This window comes from Toxorhynchites rutilus, chromosome 2 (genome assembly GCF_029784135.1).
Source record: "Toxorhynchites rutilus septentrionalis strain SRP chromosome 2, ASM2978413v1, whole genome shotgun sequence".
Classification (NCBI taxonomy): Eukaryota; Metazoa; Arthropoda; class Insecta; order Diptera; family Culicidae; genus Toxorhynchites; species Toxorhynchites rutilus.
Window position 1 is genome coordinate 159,014,400 of NC_073745.1, and position 27,942 is coordinate 159,042,341.

Here is a 27,942-nt window from a genome sequence, read left to right on the forward strand (position 1 = left end):
AGTATTCACAATCATATCGGAGGAAACTAAAACTCATAACTTATTTTGAACAAAGTTAGATAGCTTATTCAATGTTTAGTCTAATAGGTATTGTTATATAGGGCATTTCATTAAACATACCTTGAGTTTTCGAAGTTTATTTCAATAAATGTGAACAAAGAATATATTTCGCATTTGCATACTAAATTTGATGAGTTTGAAAGTGATAATTGGCTTGATAAACTGTTGATTTATTGAATATAGCAGTTCTTCCACCAAAACGGAACTGCGATAAATCAATTTGTTTTGGTTGTGAATAAAAACCATATCCATAAAACTAATTATTGAAACGGTATGTAACCGGAAAACCGTCGATTCGAGAAGTGGTCATTTGAAAGATCTCGGTTAATTTATTGTATAGTTTAGGCCCAAAATAATAAAAATACAATATCACAATCATCCGAATTCTCGGGCGCAAATAAGCTAATGTCTTGTAGAGATGTATTCAGACCGCTTCAAGTTCTCCAGAATTTGAAGAAAAAACCGCTTTGTTGTTGAATTCATTATTTATGCTTGTGGATTTTCTGCTTGGAAAAGTTTGAGAAAAGCAAGTGAATAACCCCGAGACAAATGTCTCCGTCAATTACTAGGAACAAAAGTAAACAAGTGACACTGATAAAAAGGTGAGCGAATGACACTGTGACTTTTGACTATATTTTCGACCAAAAGTTAGAATTTCATGGAAATAACATCTCTCAAACCACGTACGCTATCATACTGAAATGTTTTCACATATTTCATAATGTCTTCAAAATGTATTCACAAAATGAAATGTCTTCACAGTAGGTCAAATGTCTTCAAAGTGAAGACATGTCTGGCTTCTCTGATCCCTCGCTCACCCTTCCTACCTCTTGATAAATTTTATTTTTTGAAATTTGTCGTTCGGTCAATCCAATGTGTATCTACCTTGGATCTATCATTCGTTTCTTACACACTCAACTTAGTGTTTTCCTCTTGTTTAGCTCCCGGATTCAGTGCGTGCTATTCCGTCTTTGAATTTATATAAATATCATATAATCTGGGTCCCACAAAACATTCTGAAGATCAGAAAAATTGAACTACCATTTCAACCACAATGTATATAGCAAGAAATCTTACCCATAAAGGTTCAAAGAGCCCGTGAGCGTTGAGTTTATATAATCATCAAATGTTATAGATCCTCCAAATAATTCTAGAGTTCAGATAATCATAGAGTCAACATAGTCGGTGTTAAGTCAGTCGCAAAATTGAAAATATCGAGTTATTGATTGCATTAGGTTAAGTATTTCGTAAGCTACATTCCACATTTATCAAATTTGTAAATCACTCGTGCAGCAGGAAATCTCATTTAGATCTTGACAAAATACTAAAATAATAATACCAAAATTGGAAAGAACTAGCTTTTAAAACCAGTATTTCATAATTTCAATACCAAAGTAACACTTTATCAGTGTTGCTTTAGTATTAGAAGTGCTCTTTTTAGTGTTGGAATAATATTGTAAATGTAGATGTATAGATCTGCTCGAATGATATGGTTAATTAACTGTTTATTTCGCCATTTTAAGAACTACATATAAACACCACGCGAAGCTTTGAAGGAAATCCTATTGGTCAATCATTAGTAAAAGTAAAAAAAATCATTTCAGAGCCGATATTGACGTGGGACTACGTCTAACCGGAATATATGGGGGGTAAAATGAAAACATAAACACTGAACATGCAGGAAAAAATGCAAGATTTTGAATGCTTATAACTCGAACATTTTCTACTGAATCGGAAAGATGTTTGCATCAATTGATAGGGAATATTTCTACGCATCTATCGCAATTACTAAAGTGTTATTTTCCATTAGGTAAATAATTGAATAACTGTAAAATGTTAAGCGTTATCTAAACGCCCTTACTGCCTCGTTTTGATTGGCCCGCTTTACGGTTTCCCCAACACAGACTTCAAAACCAAGCAGCCTTGGGGAAATCGGAATTGCAAATACATGAAAGTAGGGGGAGCTTTTGTTCCCACCAAAATGTGTTTCCCTAACACAGACTTCAAATCCAAGGAGCGTGGGGAAGTTGGCATTGCAAATACATGCAAGTCGGGGGTATTTTTGTTCCAACTGAAATGTGTTTCCTCAACACAGACTTCAAATCCAAGGAGCTTGGGAAAATTTGCATTGCGAATTCATGCAATCGGGGGCATTTTTGTTCCGACTGAAATGTGTTTCCCTAACACAGACTTCAAATCCATGGAGCGAGGGGAAATTGGCATTGCATATACATGCAAGTCGAGGGCATTTTTGTTCCGACTAAAATATGTTTCCTAAACACAGGCTTCAAAACCAAGGTGTCTATGAAAATTGGGATTGCAAAGCTGATGAGTTGCGTGCGGAACTTACTCCTCCAGTTAATCCCCCATTTTACCCTCCAGAGAACTCAGGCTGGAGAATTTTGGATTCAACAAGGAGATGGAAGCCAGATTGGTCTGAGTATGATGCACGGCAACTCCGTAGAATAGAACAACAAGAAGAGGCAGATAAAGCCAGAAAACGGCGTAAACAAAATCGGCGATACAACAATAATAATAATAACAGATACAATGGTAGCCCTAACAATGGCAGCAGGAATAGGAATAATTTCAACAATCGTAGAAATAACAACAACAACAACAATAATAGGAATAATCACAACATCCGTAACAACAACAACAACAACAACGACAACAACAATAGCAACCGTAATAACAACAGTAACAACAACAGTAACAACAATCGTAACAATACCACCAACACCAACAACAACAACAACAACAACAATAACAACAATAACAATATCAACAACAACAACAACAACAACAACAGGAGCAATCACACTAACCGTAACAATAACAACAACAACCACAGAAACAACAATCGAAACAACCCCATCAATAGCAGGAATAACATCAATAACAGAGGTATACTTGGAAACATGGCTAGCGGTCAACACAGAAACATCCAACTTCCAACGGACAGAGAGCTTCTGGCGGCAGCGAAGTATCAATTCTCTGGGCTCCCGGCTAGCTATCGACCAATACAATTTGAAAGAGGGGAAATTCTCAACCCCTACATGGCACCCAACGTACCACATTGCGTTCAAGCGCATTCGTCCTGCTGCATGACTTCGGGAGACTCTACAGCTGCACCGTGCAACATATATTCATGCAGGCATTCGTGTTTTCCCCGGAATTGACAAACCCATTGGAGGATGACAACTCGCCACTTCCTGGCGTAAGGCAAGACATGACATCTTCTCAGGAGGAGATGTTTCCATTAACGAAATCAGACTTCACAGAAGATAATCAATTGTCAGCTTCACACCAAGGAGAAGTAGTAAGTTTTAACAATTTGTATGCCTCGTCATACCAAGTAGTAGATAATGAACCATCTTCCTCGCCTCAACAACTAAATGTAGTTGAAATTTTGATATACTGTCAAAATTTCAACCGTATGAAAAGTCCACTTAAAATGAAAGAAATCCAAATTAATGTTCTGAATTCTTCTTTCTCGATAATTATGGCCACAGAGACAAGTTGGGATGATAGTGTTAGAAGCGAGGAAGTATTCGGAAATCGTTTTAATGTCTTCAGAGATGACCGTAATCTTCACAAATCCCATAAAAAATCGGGAGGCGGCGTCCTTATTGCTATTAATTCATTAATAAATATAAACATATTCCAACAAGCAAGTTTGAGCAAGTGTGGGTCAAAGCACTTATTGCGGGAGAGATACATATATTTGCATCTGTTTACTTCCCCCCGATCGTGCTCAACTTAGTTGTTATGAGAAATTCTTTGAAGTTGCTGAAAATATTTTATCTTCCTTTGCACCAGAATCAAAAATCCATATATACGGAGATTTCAATCAACGAAATGCGGACTTTATCACTGATTCTGAAAATGAATTTATCTTGCTTCCAGTTGTTCCAGTTGACAATGTTCAGAATCGACAGAAATGCTTCTTGGACAAATATGACCGAAGATTTTTGTGTGACCGAATCATTAACTCCACTTTGGAAAAATGAAGCTTTCCACACAGCTATCGAATGTTCTATATTTATAGATAACACTCAAAAACCATTTGATTATGAATTTGAGGAAGTCTCTGATTACACTAAAGCAAATTACCAATCAATTAGGTGTAAGCTTAACTATATCAACTGGCAGGATTTATTTAGAAGTGTGGAAAACATTGAAGTAGCAGTGACGACTTTTTACTCGATGATCAATGAAATTATAGAGCAGGAGATACCAAGAAGACGAAAAAGGAGAAATATGAAAACAAAATATCCGATTTGGTTTAATCAAAGCATAAAGAATCTAAAAAATTAAAAACAGAAGGCACATAAATTTTATAAGAAATACAAATCTGACGCTAATCTCCAAAAATATCTGAACATTTGCGAACAGCTCAACTCAACTGTTAAAAGCGCTTTTGAAGATTACAGCTTAAAAACAGAGTCGGACATAAAATCTAACCCGAAAAGTTTCTTTAATTACATAAAAACAAAATTAAAAAGCAATGGTTTTCCATCACGCATGCACCTTGACGATACCGTGGGGAATGACCCAGAAAAAAATTGCAACCTCTTTGCATCATTTTTTCAAGAAGTTTATATTGTAACAGCTGAGGAGGACCGAGATCGTGACTTCTTTGCATTTCTTCCAGAATTTACATGTGATGTTGGAGTCAGAAAACTAACTTACATTGAAATTTTTACGCATTAAATAAGCTCGATGTCTCGAAAGGGCCAGGTCCTGACGGAATTCCACCGGTTTTTATAAAAAATTTGGCATCTGAATTAACTCATCCACTTTTATGGCTTTTCAATATGTCATTGGAATCAGAAAGGTTCCCACAAATATGGAAAAACTCTTTTCTTGTACCAATATTCAAATCCGGTAATAGATCCGATGTAAGAAATTATCGTGGAGTAGCAATTATTTCTTGCATTCCAAAACTCTTTGAAGCCATAATAAACCAAAAACTTTTTCAACAACTAAAGACACGAATTACGAATAAGCAACACGGTTTTTTCAAAGGACGATCAACAACAACAAATTTGCTGGAATTTGTCACATTCACTTTGAATGCAATGGATAATGGTAATCAAGTTGAAGCTCTATACACTGACTTTAGTAAGGCTTTCGATCGTGTTGATATACCCTTACTCCTTCTTAAACTTCAAAAAATAGGGATAGAAGTCAAGCTATTGAAATGGCTAGAATCATATTTGACTGACCGCATCCAAATGGTAAGATTTAATGGGGAAATTTCAAAACCAATATTTGTTACATCCGGAGTTCCTCAAGGCTCTCATTTGGGGCCACTTTTGTTCATTTTATTTGTTAATGACCTTTGCGTTTTTCTTAACAGTGTTAAGGCACTTATCTACGCAGATGATATGAAACTGTATATGGAAATAAAGAATGAAGAAGACTCTCAAACATTCAAAAATGAAGTTGACATAGTTTATAATTGGTGCACTAAGAGTTTATTACAGCTCAATGTTAGGAAATGCACTTTGATTACTTTTACAAGAAGAAGAACACCATTGAACAATGGTGTTATACTGGGTAATCAACCCATCAGTAGATGTCAACGAGTTAGAGATTTAGGTGTGATCTTAGAAAACTTACTCCGTGGATCATTATAATACAATCATCCATAGAGCAAATAATATGTTGAGCTTCATTAAACGCTTTAGTTACCATTTCCACGATCCGTACACAATAAAAACATTGTATATTACATACGTCAGATCAATTCTCGAATACTGTAGTATTGTATGGTCCCCCTACATAACTTCACACGAAGACAGAATTGAATCTGTACAAAAACAATGTTTGTTATTTGCACTTCGTAAACTAGGCTGGTCTTCATATCATCTACCTCCATATGAAGCACGCTGTATGCTAATCAATATTAAAAGCCTAAAAGAACGTCGGTACTCTACCATGATTCTATTTATTGTTGATATCATATTACAACGAGTGGACTCAGAAGAAATATTAGGAAACCTGAATTTTTACGCACCGATTAGGAACCTGAGAAACCCTAACATTTTTTACATAGATTATCGAAGAACGAATTATGCTAAATATAGTCCTATTCATCGTATGATGAGCCTCTGTAACGAACACAGTGAAACAATTGATGTAACCATGTCAAGATCAATGCTCAAAGACTATCTGAATAGCATAAGATATCGTTAAATTTCACTGTAATATTTGGGCAGCATATTTAGTCTACGCTGGTTTGACGAAATAAATAAATTTAAAAAAATTGATTCTGTAACTTGTCAAAATCGTCTTTAAAATTAAACGAATAAATTATCCAGCCAGCTCTCTTTAGATTTTTAGTTTTATGTAAGTAGTTTTAAGTAGTATTAAGAATGTATCGGTCTACAATTTAGATTGACGACAATAAAAAAAAAGTCACAGGAGGGTTGTGTCCGAGACACGACCGCATAGTTCACGTAGGATTCCGTTAGGCTATCTGTTGATGCGAATTTAAATTGGACTGCAGCAACCAAAAAACCAGACGGGTTTTGTATACCCAAAATTATCAATAGGCTCGAGCCTAAATAAATAGATAGGTCTGGTTGATCTGGAATAAACATAAAACATCTTTATCGCACGATCCTTAGTGAGGATCGTGTGAGTCAGTTTTAAGATAAGGTCGGAACGATCCAGAATAAATAAATAAATCCGTTTCTTTTACGATCATATGATTCATAGTTTTTCAGATAGGGAAACATTTTATTGCACGACCCTTGTGAGGTCTAGTTTACGATAAGCTCGGGTCGATCCCGAACATAAATAAATACATTTCTCCTGCACGATCCTGTTTGAGGATCGTGTGATTTATAGCGTCTAGTTTTGAGATAGGAATTTTTGTTTATGTTTTGGTGTTACGATAGCGGGGAGCTTATCGTAAGATTAGGTTTCGTTAAGAGGAATGAGAAAAATAAAAAGGAGTGAGTTTTGAGACACGAAAGAGGACGGTCGTTGTCTCTCTTTTTAGAACGGAAAAGAAATCCAGTTGCCTAGACCGCTAGGCAACGCCTCTCTTGTGGTGACAGCGGTGGGATGCTGTCCAAGTGGGGACAGCAGCCCACCCATCGTTGTGTTAAGTTTTGCGTGAAAAAAAAATATCAGTGACAAAAGTGATTGTTTCAACCGTTTGGCGAAAACTCAAAAAAAAAATCAATTACTGCCCGTTAGAAGGACTTTCTGGAAATATATTGAGCTCCGAGCACCATGCAAGAACGTGCTGGCGGGACAAGCAACCCAAAGAGTGTAAGAAGTGTAAAGAAAACAAACGAAGTTTTATTTGGAGAGATCAATTATGAACTGAAGTGCTGAAAAGAAGGAAGAATTACACAGTCGATAAGAAGAATAAAGAACAAAATTCGCGGTTCAGTTAAATGCAGTAATGTTGCGCAACCTAAAAACGAATAACAACTCGGTGTTCCTCAAGTTCATCAAATAGTTCGGCGTGTCTTCACAGAATTGGAACTCGATGGTGATATGCATTCAGTCGATGTGCAATAAGTCGGGCGAGTATGGAAAACCATCCGTTGGCCAAAGGAGGCGGACAAGAAAGAATGGATTCTTGGAGGAACAAATGGTAATCTCATTGTGACGCGGGTCCAACGAAAGGACAACACAGAATGGCATCAGTTTAGGTAACGCAAGATAAAAAATATCATATTCTATCAACGTATTCCCATTAGCTTATGTGTATCATGAAAAGTTAGCAGAGTAGGTTGCCAAATTAATGAAATCATAAAACAAAGTAATTGCAAATATGCGAGAAGGAAAGACAAATCAGCCGTAAAAATCGGAAAAAGCACATATGTTCCCCGTTAACTATTTGAAGTATAAAATCATTTAATCGTTTTCTCTGATGCATTATTATGGCACTAATGAATATAAGAAAAAAAGAGCAAATATTGAAAAGACCTTAAGAAACATGAATCAAAGAAAGGCCAATTATTAGTGATCAGTATTCCATCCATTCTGTAAAAACTGCTTATTTAGTTAGAAAAACAACATTCATGCCTCTCATACTTTAATAGTATGTACAGGGTAATATGGGGAAAGTACATATCGAATTAAAAAAATGCGTGATTCTTTCTTACACACACGCTTTGAAGTGGGATTTTTAGAAAAAATGAAGATATTGAGTCGTATATGTCTACAGCCAAATAATAACGAGAATGAGTCCATCAATCGCTAAAATAGCTTTTGAATGTACCGAAGGGCTGGAAGGCCAGGAATTCATTCCTGTAAGGACATGTATAAATCGATATTTACATAAAAGTTCACGAGAAACTAGAAATGTGGAATATAACGATGATAAAGAAAAATAAAACGAAGTAGCGCTATGAAAGCGAAGAAGCAATATATTCAAGAAAATTAATATAATATATGAAATAAGAAAGGGATTTTAATAAACATATTGTACGAAGAGGCTGTAAAAGCTCTACTATGTTAATCGATAAGACTTTTTGGGACATTTCAAGGAGATATGATCGTTCTTATTTTTTCATTTTTAAATTGGCGGAAATTACAGAATTGAAGGAATAATTATTTAAATAGCATTCCGAAATTAAGAACAGTAACTGAATATTCGTCTGTTTAGGGAAATCGAAACAGATTGAATAGATCATAATGAATCGTTTATCAACACACCACACATCACAATATATCAGCATATTGTGAATGCTGTCAGAGTTGAAGGAATTTTTATTAAAATTACATCTGGAATATAAAAATATAAACTGAAGAAAATATTGTTAACGATTTTTCGACATGTCGAGCTCAAATCACATTGAGTAGTGTTCTGCACTATTTTACTATTTTTTTATCAGGCGGCAACATCACTTTTCATACTGTTTCATTGTTTTGTGAAACTCCCAACAATTGACATACAAAAAAAAAATCGGATTAGTATAATTTTATCAATTCACATACATTAGTACATTAGGGAGATAGGATATATACATATATTAAAGTAAACTATCATTTTTGAAGAAAACTCACATATACATTTACAAAACAATTATAAAGTAATAACATATAAAAAAAACAAAAAAAAATCAAGAGAAACATAGTTATATAGATAGATATTATGACAAAAAAAATATATTTTTACAACTATACACAATTATAAAAAAATGCAAGAAACATTAACAAGTTTAATTACTTTAGCAAACATTCATGAAATTGAACAATTAAGATAAAACCTAAACAAAAAGATGAAAACAAAATATAAGCAAGTATATAGGAGAACTAGCCTTACGAACCAATTTTAGGGAACACTCTTCTAGTTTCCCCTAAAACTCATTGAGTAGGGGGAGATGCAGCGCCCCTTTAAATTAATTCTCATCTCATCAGACATTTTTCTAACCAGACAATATGAGAATCCAATAAAGGATTCTACAATAAGAATGAGCAACATAAGAATGCCGGAATTTTCCATACAGATGGAAAATTCCATGAATAAGATAGGCAGCAGTAAATAAATAAATAGAACGGAGGTAGCAGAATAGGAAAACTCTACCTAGAGTTTGTCGGTAGAAATTAAGACATTAATGTTATCGTGAAGAGAAGTAAAATAAAGAAAAGGGAGTCGTCATAATTGAGCCACGGAGGAGAACGGTGGTGCCTCCTGAAAACCAAGAAGTTGTGTTTTTTGTGTTTTAGAACAAAAGAATGCCGTGAGGCCGCTCGGGGCGCTGTGCAGGACTAACAACACCTAATCTTATATGTAGAGCATATGGAAAATCACTTTCTAATATTTTCTAATATTTCTTCACTTTTCCATATGTAGAGCATGTGGAAAATCACTTTCTAATATTTACAAATATTTCTTCACTTTTCTAATTTTTCTCATTGTATAAACTTTCTTTGGGTGAGAATGGACACAAAAAACAGACAGCTAAGACCAAACGACCTGTTCTCGAGCGGGAACACACCTTGGTTTTTATTTATGAAAATTGAAATAAATCGTTTCATGTATCAAGTTCTCGTGTGTGATTGTCCCTATATCCTTATACCCTCCTTTCTTTCCCTTGCGGGTAATTCGTCCCCTTGCTCTACACTTACACTTGTGCTAAATTTTTCACAATACACGATCAGTCATTGATATGAAATTTAACGAAGCAACCAACATTAAAGTTCCAAATTTAAATTTTATTTGCTAGAATTAATCGTATCACTCACCCTACTTGCAATACAAAAGTGCCCCCGACTTGCAGGCAGCTTGGTTTTGATGTCTCTGTTAGGGACTCGCCGCATGTGTCGTCAATTTCGACCAATCAGAAGTTGGTATTTCCGTTAGGGTAGGGGTTGAGATTTTTCAATTGTTCGATAGTTAGTTTCATGACATATATTATTTTCTTCAATATTAAAAATTGTTATGGAGTGCCGAAATCGATTGAAGCAAAAATTTCATCAATCCATCATCGAATGACTGAGCGATAAGCGTTTGAAATTGGACAATTTTCACGATATACTCAATTTTCGATTTTCAATTTGTACCCCAATATGTTCCCGAAAGACGTAATCCTACGTCAAAAATAAATACATTTAAATTTTATCAATTCAAAACTGCCTTCGGGCCTGCTAGTTCGATGGGAGATTAATCTGCCTCCCTAAATGAATATTGCTCATGGCGTCGCTTGGTGCCGCCGAAAGCAGACTCGTTTGCTGAGGAGTGCTGAGCGACAATGAAAATGTCTTTCTAAAGGTAGATCGAGAAAGAGTATGAACTAGTTTTCTTCGCAAGGGCCCTTCTCAGGGCTAGAGACGAATGAACGTAAAGTTTAAAGTCTCTATAATTCAAAAGAAGGAAAATATTGCTACCAGATGTCACGAACTTCGACATTTTTTGCTACTATGGTGCTACTCGCCCGTGTAGTTGGCGCAAAGGCACCGCAAAAATATTATTTTATAGAACTCCTTCATGCATTTGTCTGATACGGGTTGTGTATCGTTTGTTCTTGTTTTTGAAGGGACTTTAACCTAAAGGTCATTCGTCCCTAACGGGCTGTGTATGACTGGAGCGTTCCGTTATATACATGCATGCATATGTCCTTCGCTTCTTTTGCCAAATCCAGTAGAAGGTGGTTGATGAAACGTATGTTTTTGACGTGATACGTTCCATGTTAGTTTTTAGTAGAAAATGTAAAAATAAACAGTATTTTTGCTCGGTTTTATATAGTTTTTGTGGTAAGTGGAAAACAGTAAAATAAACTCTTTTGTTTCAAAACAAATTGATAGTCCTGAGAAGGACTGGAATGGTTTGATGGGTTGTACGGAATCTGCTGCGTTTCAGTCGGATGTAGCAGTTTAGTTTTGGGAGCGGTAGCTTTTACGGATTCGCTGATGCTTTCCTTGACTTTGGCGCCATCGGCTTCTGTGCGTCGATTTGCGAGGGTTTGATTGGCACCACCACGACGAGCTAAACGACGGATAGCGGGTCTGATACGATGCGATGCAATGCACTTCGCTCCTCTGCCTCCTTTGCCGCATCCAATTGTCGATGTGAAGAGGAGCACACCAGCAATGCACACTAAATTTAATTCGATGCTCTCCGCTGCTTCCTCTTCTTTGCTCCGTTTGCCGCACCGCATCCATCGTTGGTTGCCGATGGCTTCCTCTCCTTTGCCGCACCGTATGGTGTTGGTTGATTTATAGAACACTGCACACTAGAAGCCCAGATGTTTGCCGATCTGAGCGTTGAACGAGAATGAGAAATCCAAAAATGCTACCGTCTTTTTATATCAGTTGGTATGTGAGAAATAGGCGTCCCCCACTCGCTCGCCATGCAAATATTTGACTTATCGGGGAACGAAAGAAGCAAAGCAGACGAAAAAGAAATGACGTCAATTTCGACCAATCAGTACCGTTTGGATAGGGGTTGAGATTTTTCAATTGTTCGATAGTTAATTACATGATATAAATTATTTTATTCAAGGTGAAAAATTGTTATAGAGTGCTGCAATGTTTTGATGTAAAAATCTTATCAATCCGTCTTGAAATGACTAAGCAATAAGCGTTTGAAATTGGACATTTTTCACGATGCGATCGATATTTGTTTTTCAATTTGTACCTCAATATGTTCCCGAAAGACGTAATCCTACGTCAAAAAAAAAAAAAATCATGCAGGTCGGGAGTATTTTTGTTCCGACTGAAATCTTATTACCTATAAAGACTTCTAAACCAAGGTGTCTGGGGGAATCGGCATTGAAAATACATGCAAACTGCGAGTACTTTTGTACTCGCTTACTAGAATGCAGACTAGAATGCGTTTCCCTAACACGGTCTTCTAAACTTAGGTACCTGGTAAGATCGTGCAGACACTAGAGACATTGCATTTGTTCAAATTTTTTCTCACAACGCAAAAATATATTGAATTCAATTGAATTCGGAAATTGTTTCATTCAATCAAAAATTTAATCAATACAAACAAATGATTACTAAGCACGTTAACCTTGCGGTAATATTATAGATATAACCCACCCATTTTTTTAAAAAATAAAACGGTTTTACAGAATCCAGTTTTCTTCCAGTTTTTTTTAAAGAGCAATCTTCCAGTTTTTTGAAAAATATTATCGGCAACCCTGATTTCGACATGCAACTAAAAGCACAACACAGCCACGCGCAACCGAAAAGCCAAACTGTCCCATCGCAAATCAGAGAAACAAAAGGAAATCGAACGGTGAATGGCGTGGATTTGAGTTATTTTCTTGGGGGAAACTTTTTTTATGCGGTCCCAATCTGCTGCACAAAAAAAATGTTTTTTCAAATTGTGTACCGAACACGATTTTCTAAAGCTACTGGTGAAGTTTTGCACGATTTCTTTTTATGCGTTTTTTTTGTGCGGTCCCTATCCCCCGCACAAAAAAAGGTTCCCCTGTACTCCAACATTCAATGACAATCTATTTTGATTTATAATTCGGAGGAAAAGATCACAATTAATATCGAGATCTCAACCTCATTCTGCAGCTGTTGGTGCTACCGATACAACGTGATTATCACCGTCGGCTGTGATGGTTTTCCACCGGCCGAAATTTGTTGGGCTGTGTTTTAGCGGTTCCCAACTGGGAAGATGGACAACTCCTGCTGCGATTTCGACTCTGTCTGGCCGTATGTTGACGGACGACCTTCGACGACCTGGATAGCACCATGTACATTACGAGAGGAATTATCCCGGTTTTGATGTAGGATTACGTCTTCCGAGAACATATTAGAGGTTCGCCAATAAGGGCGTAGACTTCTATGAGAGAGGCATTATGAAGTTACCTTTACCTTTAGAATGACAACAAATTTTACAACATAACGGTGTATATTTGACTCAAAACGGACAATCTGAAGCATATTAAAAAAAAAGAATTTCAGCCGAAAATAATGGATTACTTCATCCCCAACCTAATATTTTATGAAATTACAGACTTCCAAACCAAGGTGCCCGAGGAAATCGGCATTGCAAATACATGCGAGATGGGGGAACTTTTGTTCCCACCGAAATTTGTTCCCTAACACAGACTTCAAAACCAAGAAGCCAGGGGAAATCTGCATTGCAAATATATGCAAGTCGGTTGTGTTAAAAATGACATGAAATATGAAATGTTTTATTTCAATTATCATAAAGAAAAACCAATTTGTGTTCCCGCTCTAGAACAGATCGTTCAATTTAAGCTGTCTGTTTGGTTGTATTAATCTTCACCCAAAAAAAGTTCACGCGGCGAAAAAATTTGGATAAGTGAAGGAATATTTGAAAAAGTGATTTCCCATATGCTCTACATATCGTATTAGGTGTCGTCAGTCCAATTAAAATTCGCATTGAGGCATATATCATCCGTTGTGTTCCGTTGGGTTTGAAGCGAAAAAAACACTCTCAGTGAAATTATAAAAGATAACTACATTTTCCATTTCAAATATGTTTTTCCTAAAAAAAAGTAACTTTTTTTTTGTGTGAGAAAAATTGATAACCGTTCGATAAAGATAACTATCTTATATTAAATTGGTGAGTTTTTTTTCTTTATTGCATCCATACAGAAGACAGGAGCCATCTTGTCCAGGGCCACATATGGCAGCTTTCATCACATCTCATTCCACTTTGGCATCTTCTATCGTAATACACATCATTCAACGACTAATCATCATCCTTCTGTAATCATCATTCGGTTGTAAACACTTTTGGAGAGAACAAACAATACCCAAAACGGCTTTTTTCCGGGCCACTAAATCTTTTCAACTAGTTTAACGATGTAATTTTTCAAACACATCCAAAAACAGATAGCCTAACAGAGTCCTACGTCAGCTATGCGGTCGTGTCTCGGACAAAACCCTCATGTGTTTTTTTTCAATTTTTCATTTCCAAGTTGATTGGAAAAGGTAAATTACGTTTTTCACCATAGCCCTTTTTAGTGAACCATACGTGAATTCAGAAAAATTACCTTATTTTCTAATTTGTTGCTCTGTATAATATATTTTCCACGGCGCTGGTGATAAGGACACTTTTAACGAGTACGCGAATAAAATAAAATCACAGATTTAAGGAAAATCTCAAAAGATGCAGAAGGTGCCGCGCAATGCTCGAAATTCTCTGAAAAAAAAATCACCCATATAAGCGGCTCAGAAGTGAAGGGGTGTAAGTGACATGTTCGATTTATTCTACACCGACTTACTCTTTCGATCACAACTCAGCTGCAAAAACACATTTCTAGCTGTATCTGTCTTTTGGGACGATAGGTCAGAACCTCATCTCTCGGTTTCTATAGCGAACTCAAATTGGAACGTTTTCGCAACAGAGTTATTAACGAAAGAAAAAATTGATGAAGAGAGAAGTCACTAACCACCGTTTTAGTTTGATCTTCTCATATAAAAAAAACACCTACGAAGACATTTAAGGTAGTAGCCCGGTGTGACGACCGAAATTTCGACGTTTTTCATAAATTTTTGACGTAGAACTACGTCTTTCATTAAGGGTGCCAAATCAGAAAACAGGTCACGTTTTTATGAAATAAAGTTAACGTTAATAACTATTTTTGCCGCGAACGGATTTTGGCGATTCACATACTAAACGAATCGGGAATTCCCTAAGATTTTTTAATATGCTATACATTAGAATCCTCTGGTTTGTAAATGGTTGAAATTCATGAAAACTTTAAGCGTTTCCATTTTCCCATACATTTGTTCTGTCCATTTGTGTGCTTTCCCGAACAGAGCTGTCAATAACGAGCAACTTATCGACGGCCAACGGAGGGGAAATCGTAGGATTTAAAGTCTCCGTGAACAAAGGAAAAGTAGAAGAATGAAGGGGAATACTTGCCTAGAGTATAAACAGTGGATCTCGCCGAGGCAAACTTTCATTCGGCATCGGACTATTGAGCAATCCAGTTCACTTTGCTTTCGCTGCGCTTCGATCTAAGATTGGACCCCACCAGTGGTAATCCAACTTGGATATCGTCGTTTGGTTTTTCTGTTCGTTTTTCGTGTTATTTCTATCGTGTGTTTTTCTTTCCGCGTCATAAATTGGACGCTTCGCGTGGTGTGTGATGAACAAGAAGAAGAGGAAGGCAGACTCGAGCCCTGCAAAAGAAACGAACGCATTGCCAGGGGCAATAAAATTTCGAGGCAAGCGTCATCTAATGATGCACGCGATATTGGTGCAGTGAAAAGCGCTCGCACTGAACCGAGTGTGACACCGCATCGAACAACAGCGAAGTAGGCGATTTCGGCGCGTCGGTCGAAAATGTAAACACCGTTACCTAGGCAGCAACCAAAATCAAGCTCCCCCCGCTGGTGGTGAAGGTGGTCACTCTTGACAAACTCATCAGCGAATTCGCATCGATGGGTGTTACAGCAGAGTACAAGCTGTGTGACATAATTCAGTCTTTTTCCAAGCAGTTAACATTGTTTGTTTTCCGTCATCATAAGGGCTTCGTTGGTGCCTTTGAGAATGCATCAATGCATTAAACTGATGTTATGGCGAAGCAGGCGTTAAGGTTGTGCGCCAAAAAATATTTAGGGAATACCAAGCATCTTGAATGTCTTACTGGAATGTTATAAGTTATTTGGGTTCGCGTGCCAGTAATATTAACAGAAGCGTTTCTTTTGAGGATAGCGCAAAAAGATGAGAAGTATTTGTATTCCTAGTAGCTTCAAGCCACCAATGTATGGTTCTGTATGCATGCTATGGCGAACGCTTGTTTGGCGCTTGGTTTACGTTGTACGAACGATGCCTAGAGGGGCGATTGCTTTGAGGCAATACTAAATAACATGTAGCATGATATTTGCTACTTGCAAGTGTTGTCATTGTTGTTGTTTCAATGCGGCGCCAAAGATATATTGATGTAATTATGAAATGTGGAATAATGGTGCTGGTGCAACATGTACATAATCGACTTTAGCCGAGTCTATGTCAATTGCGAAAAGGCCACTGGAATAGCGTTCGAGGTAAATTTTCAATGCATTGACATGAAATAAATTGCGGCATACGATCAGCTAGTATATTGTTTTGCGAGGGCAAGAATGAATCATCAATCAATTATCGTCAACTGATTCAACAATGAAAAACCCATTTCAGAGATTATTCTACTAAGCAGTTGTTTCTAAAATTTCACGGCATTATAGAATAATATCCGAAGGAACAAGCGACTCATATAAAATAACAGCGTAGTTCTACGTCAACAATGCGGTCGTATCTTGGACACAACCTCCTATAATTTTTTTAACAAGAAAATAAAATGCGATCGTTTTGAAATTTTTACATGTTTTTATTAGTGTTTTAAAATATAGAAAAAAAAATTTGAGTTTATTTTACATAAATATGTTTTTAATTTTTAACGTCAGAGTGGAGTCCTCGAAAAGAAGATGAGCTGGTTTGGGAGAGCACACAGACTTCCAAAGTCATCTGAAATAAAAAATTCAAAAAGATTATTATTCTACAGACTTTAATTAATGAATTAACCTACAATTCATTAAAATAAATAATATACATAATATACATAAAAAAACAAACTAAAACAAAATGGCGGACTCATGAAAAAAGTTCTCAAAATCTATTTTTTTATCTTGATAAATTGTTTAAATAAAATAGTTTATTATTAAATATTTAAATGTTTGAAAGGTTACGTATCTAGATATGTGTGTCTAGAATAACGGGTAAAATTTTTAGCCAAATCGGTTGAAAAGTTTTGAGTCAGTGCTTCCCCAAAATTTCGAAAACATGGTTTTGAGAAAAGAAAAGTGTTCAAAGTTTCATCACACGCTTTCATGCACACTACGGCGCGCTCTCTTATATTAGCTATAGCTTTAAAAATATTTAAAATTTCGTTCTGAAATTTTTTTAGTACATTTTAAGATATTTTTCTACCGAAAAATGTAGAAAAAACGATTTTTTGAACCCGTCACACCAGGCTACTACCTTGAATATAAATGAGATCAGTACTAGGCAGTTCAGTGAAAATTCAATCTGAATCGAAAGAAATCGACGAAAATGGCAAAGAATACCATTCGTCATCAAAGGAAGCATTGCAATATCGTCAAAAAAAAAGTAAGATCTCAGTGTCACTTGTTTACTTTACTTTTGTCTTTTATATACAGAGCAGGCGATGGGAGAACATTTTCTAATGTCCCCTTGCTCATGTTTTAGCGTCACACTCTCACAGTAAAGCAAGAAGCGTAAGTATAAAAGAAAGAAAAAAAATCACTTTCGCCAGCTGTTCTTCTTTTTCTCTGCGAAAACAAACCAAATATCGTCGGGTGTCAACTGGTTCAATTGATAGGAACAAATGTAAATCTCAAATAACAGTATGACGAGCGGTTTGAATGAAGGTGCGGCTTTTCAATGGAATGGAAGAGATCAGGTCTTGATAATTTTGAAACTGAAAAACTGAAAAATAAAATTTACTTTTTTACTTCTACCAATTTACTTCTTTTCAACCAATTTCAGTTTCGATTGTGTGTATTCACTACACATACTGAAACATCGAGTCACATTCGTTTTCGTTCTGCTTTCGTTTCCTTCGAATTTGAAGGCAGACTCTTTCAATTGGCGATTGAAACTGCCCTATTATTTATCATTTGAATGGTCTATACGTCACTTTCAGTGAAAAGACGATCACTGCTTTCAATTGAAAGTTTCATTCGATTTCATTTCTCCGAACTGAATTTCCTGGACCGTCCTTTAAAAAAAATTGGAATTAAAAGAGGCATATGAGGGCATATTAGTCTTATAATCAGCGCCGACAAATGATCACGTCGTTGGCATACTGCGCATTATTTTATATCATCATTTTTATCAGTTTCAGTTCGAGCTCCAACGAGATTTTCATTCGAAATAAGACTCATTCATTCAATATACGATCCTTTCATTTTTATTTGATGATTCGATAATTTCGCTCCAGTGTGAGCAATGAAAGAATTGGACACGGAATGAAACGAGATTGTACGAAGGTGAAGTGATATTCTCTTTATTGAGCGTGGAGAGAGTAGCACTATTTTCAGCCTGCATGAGATTGCCTGAAATTGAAAGCGATAGGCTCATTATTGAGTGACAATGTTTCGATTGTAGTGAAATGGCAAGCAGTGAGAAAAAATCCGTATGAATGAAACATGCCCATTGGGGTACCAATGAAAATAGTCATCTCAAATTTCATGAAGTTACCCCAAAAAATGTTCAAATCTCGAAAAAAAAACACCAACACATTAGCTCAGTCGGACTTGAGGGAAAGTGGCGAAAAGCGGTCAAAGTTTGTGTTTTTTGAAAACCAAATCGAGGCTTTCAAACAAAAATGTTGTTGTCAGATGTCTTAAAATTGTATGAAACGTCGAGATCTACAGTCAACTCAAAAAAATTATAGGAGGTTGTGTTCAAGATACGACCGCATTGTTGACGTAGAACTACGCTGTAGTTTAATTAAAGTCGCTTGTTGCGGATATTATATTATAATGCAACGAACATTTTTAAATAACCATTTTACCAGTTTGGTCGCCCTGGAATGTCTTTCTCATTGTGGAATCATTTGACGATAATTGTTTGATGGTTCATTCTTGTGCTCGCAGAACAATACATGCTCGAGATAAGCGCAGCTGTCATCCTTAGTTGAGAAAGATATGCTACTGGCAAGCGAAATCAAATCACATACAAAATTCCAGACGGACATTTACCTTCTTGGTGACTAAATAAGCGAATTAAACTCTATCTGCACGCGAACCCAAATAAATTAATGACTTATTATAACTTGTTGAATAACTTGGTATTCCCCAAATAATTTTTGGTGCACAATCTTAACACCTGCTTCACCATAGCGTCAGTTCAATGCATTGATGCAATGTCGAAGGCACCAACGAAGCCTTTATGATGACAGAAAAAAATGTTAACAGCTTGTAAAAAGGCTGAATATTTGCCTCAGCAGAGATTCATTATTAATACTCTAGCGTAAATAATTCCCTCCCGCTATCTCCTTTCCTTGTTTATATTTATCATTACAAATGGAGTTTCAGCGTAGCAAAGATACACTATTTTTACGTACGGGTTATGAAGCACGCACATACACACACAAATATCCATATATCGATGGCTTATACCCTTAGAAAAATCCTCGGTCGAAAACTACTAAATACATTTGGTAATGCAAAATTAGTAGAATGTACAAATTTTTTGTACATATTGTCAACAAACCCGCATCCCTACCAGAGATTAGTATATTTTACTCGATAACATTAGTAAGCTTGGATATTGTCATATCTGAAAATTGGTGAAAAAAGCGCGTATTAACCATTTTCATTGTTCCCATAAGGCAATACGGAGGTATAATAAGGATATAATTCTGATACGTGCATTTTCGGCGAGAAAATGTAGCCGATATTGGGCTTCCGAATCATGGTTCTGCTTGACATATGTGTTTATTAGTACGGTCGAAAATGACTATAGATTGGTAGTATTTACCAAATAATTCGTAATATTTACTAATTATTTCTCTCAGTGTAGCAACTAAATATACACACACTTATCTCTGTTTTGCGTTCTTCTCAGCAGAAGCCCTTTCTGTTAATATTGCAAGTCCAGATTAGCTTAGCTGTCATCCTTTGTGGAGAGAGTTTTCCTACCGTCATGCGAAACCAAATCACTGACAAAATTCCAGAACATTTATTTTCTTGATAAGCTGACGTTAGCCTAGCTTGATGATTCCCCGCACAGTTGTGTAGTTCGAAACATTAACGCAATGGCGTCAGTTTGATGCAATGATCGCAATACCAGAGTTAGGTCGCGTCCACAGCTCAGTCCGAAACGAAGACATGTGATGACGCAAAACAAGGAAGAACAAGCGATGTTCATTGTATCGTATCTAGAACGGTACTGAAAGTTTACCTATTCTATTCTTTGTTTTAAAGAAGCTTTAAACTTTGCAGTTCATTCGCCTCTAAAGTTTGCCTTTCCTTCCTTTCCTTGTTGAGTTGAAGAGACTTTAAACTTCTTCAGTTCAGTTTCCTCATATCACTCTTCCACCCCAATTGCCTTGCTCGCCCAGCAACGATGTTGTCCAGTCGATTTCCTCATGAAGAATGAAGTTTGCCTCAGCAAGATCCAACGTTAATGCTCTAGGCAAATATTCCCCTCCGTTCTTCTTCTTTTCTTTGTTCACGTCGCCCGTCGATAAGTTGCTCGTTATTGATAGCTCTGTTCGGGAAAGCACACAAATCGACAGAACAAATGTATGAGGAAATGAGAATGCTTCCAATTTTCATCCATTTAAACGATACACTGACTATGGGATTGTAATGTATAGCATATCAAACAAATCTTAGGGAATTTTCGATTCGTTTGGTACGTAAATCGCCTGATTCCGGTCACGGCAAAAATAGTTATTAACTTTAACTTTATTTCATAAAAACGTGACCTGTTTTCTGTTTTTTCACCCTTAATGAAAGACGTAGTTCTACGTCAAAAAAAAAAAAGTTTGGTCGAATGTCTTATAATTGCACGAAATTTCGATATTTATTGTTATATCGATTAAAATTTTTTGTCAAAAAAAATTTTATTAGCATTCGTTTTTTGCATCTGAAACGTTGATTTTTGACAAACAAATTTTTTTTTAGATAACTGTAAATCTCGATATGTCATGCAATTTTAAGACATTTAGCACAAAAACAAAAATTGGAAACCCCGATTTGGTTTTTTGGTTTTAAAAAAACTCAAATTTTAACGTCTGCTACACTAGTAAATGAAGTCCGAATGAGCTAGTATTTTGCATTGGGTATTTTATCGCGTGAATCAACATTTCGCACGAAGTTCCATATGAAAAATCAGGATGATCATTTTCATTGGCACCCTAAACCATACGTTTTGTTTCCTATTCCGAAAAAAGACAAATGTCGATTTTCGATCAACAATTTTTTTCCAAGATAACCGTAGATCTTATCCATTCATAGATTGCATTCCTTGGCACCCATTTGAAACATTTTTTTGATAATATTTCTCGATACATCATGCACTTTGCATTTTCAGTATTTTTTTTCAAATTTTAAACTCGAAGCTATTCAGAATGGCGTACAAAAAATTGAAAAATTATGTTTTTCACCACACATCTTATGGTGAACCTCATATGGATTCTAAAAAAATTAGTGGGTTATATCTATGATATAACCGCAAGGTTCACGTGGAACTACCTTAGCTGAGCAATCATTCGTTTGTATTGATTAAATTCTTGATTGAATGAAACAGTTTCCAAATTCAATTGAGTTCAATATAATTGCTCTGTGAGTGAAAAAAATGAACAAATGCCGTGTAAAGTCAATTCATTTATTGTGATTGATTGTTCTTCGTTACAAGTAAATTTAATGACGGACCTTTTACGTTTGGTATGATGATTAGAACAAAATATATGTACGGAAGAATTATCAAACGTTTGATGAACCAGCCTAAGGCTGAAAATCTTTCCAATAAAGACAAAAAAAAAATTATCAAACGATTATTTTATTTTACATTTCCCTCTGAAGTTTACATCCCAAAAGTGTACATACTTCTCGTATCTCGAATTTGCTTGAAACTGGGAAGTTCATTCGCTTCTAGTGGCTGCACGATTTTCCCAGGTTCCTAAGTTTAGAAGATCATGTTAGGACAGACATATTCCACTCTGCACAAAGGCAAGCGAGGACAAAAGTACTCGCAGTTTGCATTTATTTGCAGAGCCGATTTCCCCAGAAACCTCGGTTTTGAAGTCTGTGTTAGGGAAACACATTTCAATCGGAACAAAAATACCCCCGATTTGTATGAATTCGCAATGCCGATTTCCCCACGCTTCATGGATTTGAAGTCTGTGTTAGGGAAACACATTCCAGTCGGAACAAAAATACCCCCGACTTGCATGAATTTGAAATACCGATTTCTCCAGGCACCTTGGTTTAGAAATCTCTATTAGGGAACACATTTCGGTGGGAACAAAAGCTCCCCCTACTTTCGTGTGTTCTTTTTCTTCTTTTTGGCTTTAAGAGGGTTTAAACTTTTCAGTTCACTCGCCTCTAGGCTCTTTCGTGCGCTTGCAATGCCGATTTCGCTGCTTGGTTTTAAAGTCTGTGTTAGGGAACATTTTTCGATGAGAACAAAAGTCCCCCTACTTTCATGTATTTGCAATGCCCATTTCCCCAAGGATGCTTGGTTTTGATGGCTGTGTTAGGGAAACCGTAAATCGGGCCAATCAAAACGATGCAGTTAGGGCGTTTAGATAACGCCTAATATTTTACAGTTATTCAATTGTTTATCTAATGAAAAACAACATTTTGTTAGTTGCGATAGATGCGTAGAAATATTCCCTATCAAGTGATGCAAACATCTCTCCTATCCAGTACGAAATGTTCGAGCTATAAGCATTCGAAATCTTTCATTTTTTCCTGCATGTTCTGTGTTTAGGTTTTCATTTTACCCTCCATATATTCCGGTTAGACGTAGTCCCACGTCAAAATAGCCAAAATTTCCTTTTTGGTAACCTATACAATATTTTCCATAGCGTTGTTGATTTGGTTTGGGGTCACTTTTTACTTCCTTACCCAGCGAGGTCCTTTCAGTGGAAACCTTTTCACGATAATTTCGATAATTTCTGAGAAAATTCAATCAGGAACGTCACACTGTACAGTCCTTTATCGCCAAATTGGAACATTCACAAGCGCACGATTTTTTTTCAGTGCCAATCAAACAATTCATTGAAGTTACCCTCAATTTTATTTGACGTTTGACATGTCAGCCCAGTTGGCAAGTGGAATTCGATAACTGGGTTGCCATTCCAGCCCAGTTGGTGAACGAGTACTGTATTTCTCCCTTCATAATTCGTAGAATTTTAACCAACGATAATCAACTCCATCTTTTGCTCCCCTAAACTATCAGCGAGAACGGAACAGAAGTGACAATTTTGGAATTATTTTCAGGAGTTGATATTAATTGAGCAACATATTGTCCACAACAGAAGAACACTGAAGTCTCCGAGACACCCTTTCATTGACAGTCAGAGACGAATTCCAAACAAAATCATGACGTGGTAACAGATGGGTGAATAAATGATAATACTTTTTCGTTTCGTCATTTCCGCGGCTTTTCCTTTCTGTGTTTATCAGAGCTCGAGAAAGTTCTCCCTTTTTGCGCTTCATGAGGAATAATTTCAAAATGATGAGGATATTGGGAGATCCAAACGCGAGGTTTGTTGTTATTTTTCCTTGGTTCCATCTTCAAACACACTTGTTATCTTGGGACCGTAGAAATAAGGGAAAGCGTGATCTGTATACACTAAGCGAAACAGATGTGTACTTTCAACGCGCTGCCATAAATCTGGCGTGATTTATCAGAGGAGTGAATGTTGTATATTTTTCCAAGGAGGGTGCTAAAAAGTTTGCATCAAGGATTGCTTACCGTAATGATCCCACGGGTATTGTTCAAACAACACTTTGCTTTGATAAATAAAGACCTTCCTTGTTACGTTTTGAGTGAATTGGAGTACTATGAATACATCAATTCGTTTGTTATATTTTGCATGCAGTGAATTGTTAATTGTCCTTTCAATATCTTCTTCACACTCAAGAGCATTGACGTTCTATTAATCTCAATAAAATTATTTGAATACAGATGATGAGAAAGTTAAGACGTTGGAAAAAATTATAACAAATTGTATTAAAGAGTTGGTCTAGATGTTTGCTTCCTGTCGAATTATCCATCATATGAATGCAAACTAACTGAAGTGCGAACATCCTTCGACTATCCTTCGGTAACTATCTCCAGTGCAATTTGGTCTTCTGCTGACAAGACTAACTAGTCTTATCTGTGGTTTTGTAGACTGAAAATAACACTTCGAGAAGGGTTTACTAGCAAGTCAAGAAACTTTGAACATCGATTCATCGCTTACAGCATCATATATACGCAAAAAGAACATGGAACATGATGCGAGGGAAAAATATTACAGCTGGACAGATTTTTTGAATTGATGTCATATTTCGAAGATAATTGGAGAGCGATGATGATATTAACACAGCTGAATATGCTGTCAAAACTGTCATCCATATACATTCAGTTTGAAAAAAACTTACGTTTAATCTCAGAAAACGTTGTCCTAACAATGATAGATGAATAAATCATATTTTCATGATACATAGGCTGACCAAACGTACCGTTCTGAACGGGGCAGACCGTATTTACGACCATTCTTCATTGTTCCGTATTTTTATCAATTTGTATCGTATTTTCAGTATAAAGAAAAAACTACTTTTAGTGATTTTCCAAACATTCATTTGTTGTTGAAAGAGATTTATTTATTTATTTTACCACTTTGATCGAGAAAAGTTTCGAGGGAAGAAAGAGAGTAGGTCGGGAAGATAGATCGGAAACGAAGGTACTTTGGTGGGGACCGCAAAAGCCGTGAGTGGTGAATATACCCAACGCGCAAGCGGGCAACGGGTAAGCGAGTAAGGCTAGGCGCAAATTGAGAAGCGTATAGCGCTCGTAAGCGAACACGAGACTACCAACACGACTCGTACGTGCCACAAATGTGGCGTGGTGGAGCGCATATTGAGTCGCAGTTTGGTGTAAATAACGTGCAACTCGCATACAATATCTGATTCACACAGAGTTGCGCGATATTTTTATTCACTAACACACAATCCGACCGACCGGTACAACCATACAGTGCCAGACTCACGGCGCTATATGCTTGTTCAGCAACACAATCACCACCACAAGCAAAACCAGCACGAGAAACTGTGGTTCAGCCACAGCGTCACGCGAGTCGTGTTTCGCGAGCGCTCCACCATCTCACGTCATCTGACCAATTTGCGCCGTTCTAAAAACAATCGCTATGTCGCGTCAAACTACTCGCGCTATATGCGTCTCAATTTGCGCCTAGCCTAAAAACGACGCGGAAGAAAAAAAGCGAGAATCTGTTTGCGTGTTGTGCGAGTGCGAGTGTGAGTAGTGGGGAGTGTTACTCAAGCTAATGGTGGAAAAGCTTCCCACTCGATCAACCCTGACGGAATTCCAGGACGCAGTGTAAATTCCCCCGCGTTCCCCACAACGTATTGGGGCCGTGAATATTTATGTTTTGAAGTACGCTACCGCTGTCAATGTTGTTACTGAGTACGTCGCAGATAAACAGTCTCTGCTCTGGCTCGACAGAGTTCGAAGTCCGATGAGCGCGAATCGATGTTCGTAAGGCGGTAGATTGTCGGGTTCGTCCATAGGAGCCGCCGTAACGCATTTCTAATAAAACGTTTCTGGATTTTTTCGATGCGTGTTAGATGTGTACAATATGATACGGAGCCCAGATTTGCTCTCCATACTCTAGCACAATGCGAACCAGAGAACAATAAGTGACTTCATGGTATGTACGTCGTCAAATTACGCTGTATTTCTTCTTAGGAAGCCAAGCATGGAGTTTGCTTTAGTGACTGTCACTCGTTGAATCTCAATTTTCTGTCTAAAAGTAGCCCAAGGTCCTTGATAGAGCTTACTCTCACAAGCGGTGATTCACTTATCGAATACTTAAACATGACCAGTGTTCGACTTCGGCTGAAGGTGATAATTTTACATTTGATTTTTGTTGCAAACAAGCAGAATCCAAGCTGCCAATCCAAGGGAACCCAATGTACTGTATTTACACTCTCCAAATGGAACACTATACAGATTTTTAACCGTTTCAGTATCTGAGTCCGATTCAGCGCATGGAATGTTGAAATGCCGATAAAAGGCTCTGTTTCATTTCACTGAGCGATTGTTATCAAAAAAGATTTTTTTTGGATCCTCCGAAGTGATTTCGCTCTTTGTGGCAACCTAAACCATTGTGTATGACTTCAGCTTCAGGAGAGACTACTAACTGCTTGCTAGTTGAAGTGAAACTGAGTATTATAAATCGTGAATTGTTTATTTATACCCAATAAGTTATAAACGGGCGGGGCTAATATCTCCTCTCTGCACAGTGTCTGTACGAACGAGTGCTGCATGGCTCGATTTTTTGTTAATTCAAACAATTTATGGATTAAGGATGTGTAATGTTCAACATATCAAACAATTCTCAGAGAATTTCCTATTCGTTTGATATGCAAACCATCAACTTCCGTTGACAACAAAAGTAGTTATTAACGGTAAAACTATTTCATTAAAACTTTACATTTTTTCTGGCCCCCTTACAGAAGGACATAGTTTTGACGTAGGACTAGTTGATTCAGGTGATATACAGGAGGCTAAATTCATCAAAACTGTGGAAAATCTTTATGATCGTTGGAGCACATTGAAAAATGGAAGGCTAGTCTAGGAAAAACATAACAGTATTATGACCATTTCGAAATTGCCGGAGATTCAAAGCAGCATTCGTAAAAAAACTTCCTGTTCATAAAGGATACATGAATTATAATTAATGAGATAAAACGATGGAACATATAATCCGTTCCAGTTGCAAATCGTCGTGTATTTTCGGAATAGTAACACAAATTCATGAAATTTAAGGAATTTGTGGAGCTTACTGATTATATTTTGTATTTGGCTGGAAGCATCGTATCAATTGAAAGATTTTTCTACGGTGATCAATATTCGGACAACAGAAAGTCACGAAATAAACGCTATTATAATTGTTGAACAGAACTTTGGTTTGAAATGTGACAAATTTTATGATAAAAACTTAAAAAATCATGATCTGCTTCGGAAAGTCTCTTCAGCATTTGAATTTTTTTTTGTAGAGACTAAAGCAGATAAATCTAAGAACGTTTGATTGATCGGTTTTATTCTCGGTGTTATTCACTCACAAAAATTCTTCAAACAGATTTTTGTTTAGTTTTAGGGGGGTTTACGTGTCCCGTCTTCATTCCAGAACTATTTGGTCAGCCTACTGATACATAATGCTGAATATAAGAACAAAACCAGATAAAGCCAGCACAAGTGTTGCTACTTTGTATGAAGGCTAAGGATATTAAAAACCTGACACTCTAAACCAAACTGCTTCTGCTTCATGTTCATTTCCGGTCACTTTTTGGTTTGCTATCATTTTAGCCCACGATTTGACGATGAGGCAAAACTCCGGAGTTCGTATTAAATCATTGCCGTGATAATGAACACCTTCATTGCGGTGAGTTCTGTTTGTCACTTCGGTTCGGTGATTTGCGAAAATTAGATACGTACGCATATTTTTCAACTAACAAAGCCCATATTTCGGAGAATGGGGCAGATGGTCAACTCTTGGTCGACGACTTGATTCACAACTTTCTTCTAATTGTAAAAATAACAATTCTACAGTTGTATGAATGTGTATGAATTTCACAGAACTGGATAATATTTTACAAACCAATCCCGATTCGTAAACAGGGGAATACACCATATGCTGAAAAATATACCACTATTCGTAT

The 27,942-nt window shown here is 36.8% G+C and overlaps 2 protein-coding genes across 6 annotated transcripts in view; both read left to right on the forward strand.

The window, feature by feature from the left end:
* The window catches only part of LOC129765063 (uncharacterized protein CG3556), a 136,016-nt gene that overhangs the window by 40,696 nt on the left and 67,378 nt on the right, over nt 1-27,942 (forward strand). The gene's annotated exons all lie outside the window — the stretch shown is intronic.
* On the forward strand, nt 162-9,039 carry LOC129765065 (myb-like protein D). The gene is made up of 2 exons (XM_055764902.1): nt 162-3,382; nt 3,970-9,039. The coding sequence occupies exon 1, from the start codon at nt 2,328-2,330 to the stop codon at nt 3,240-3,242; it is 915 nt and encodes a 304-aa protein (XP_055620877.1). The 5' UTR covers nt 162-2,327; the 3' UTR covers nt 3,243-3,382; nt 3,970-9,039.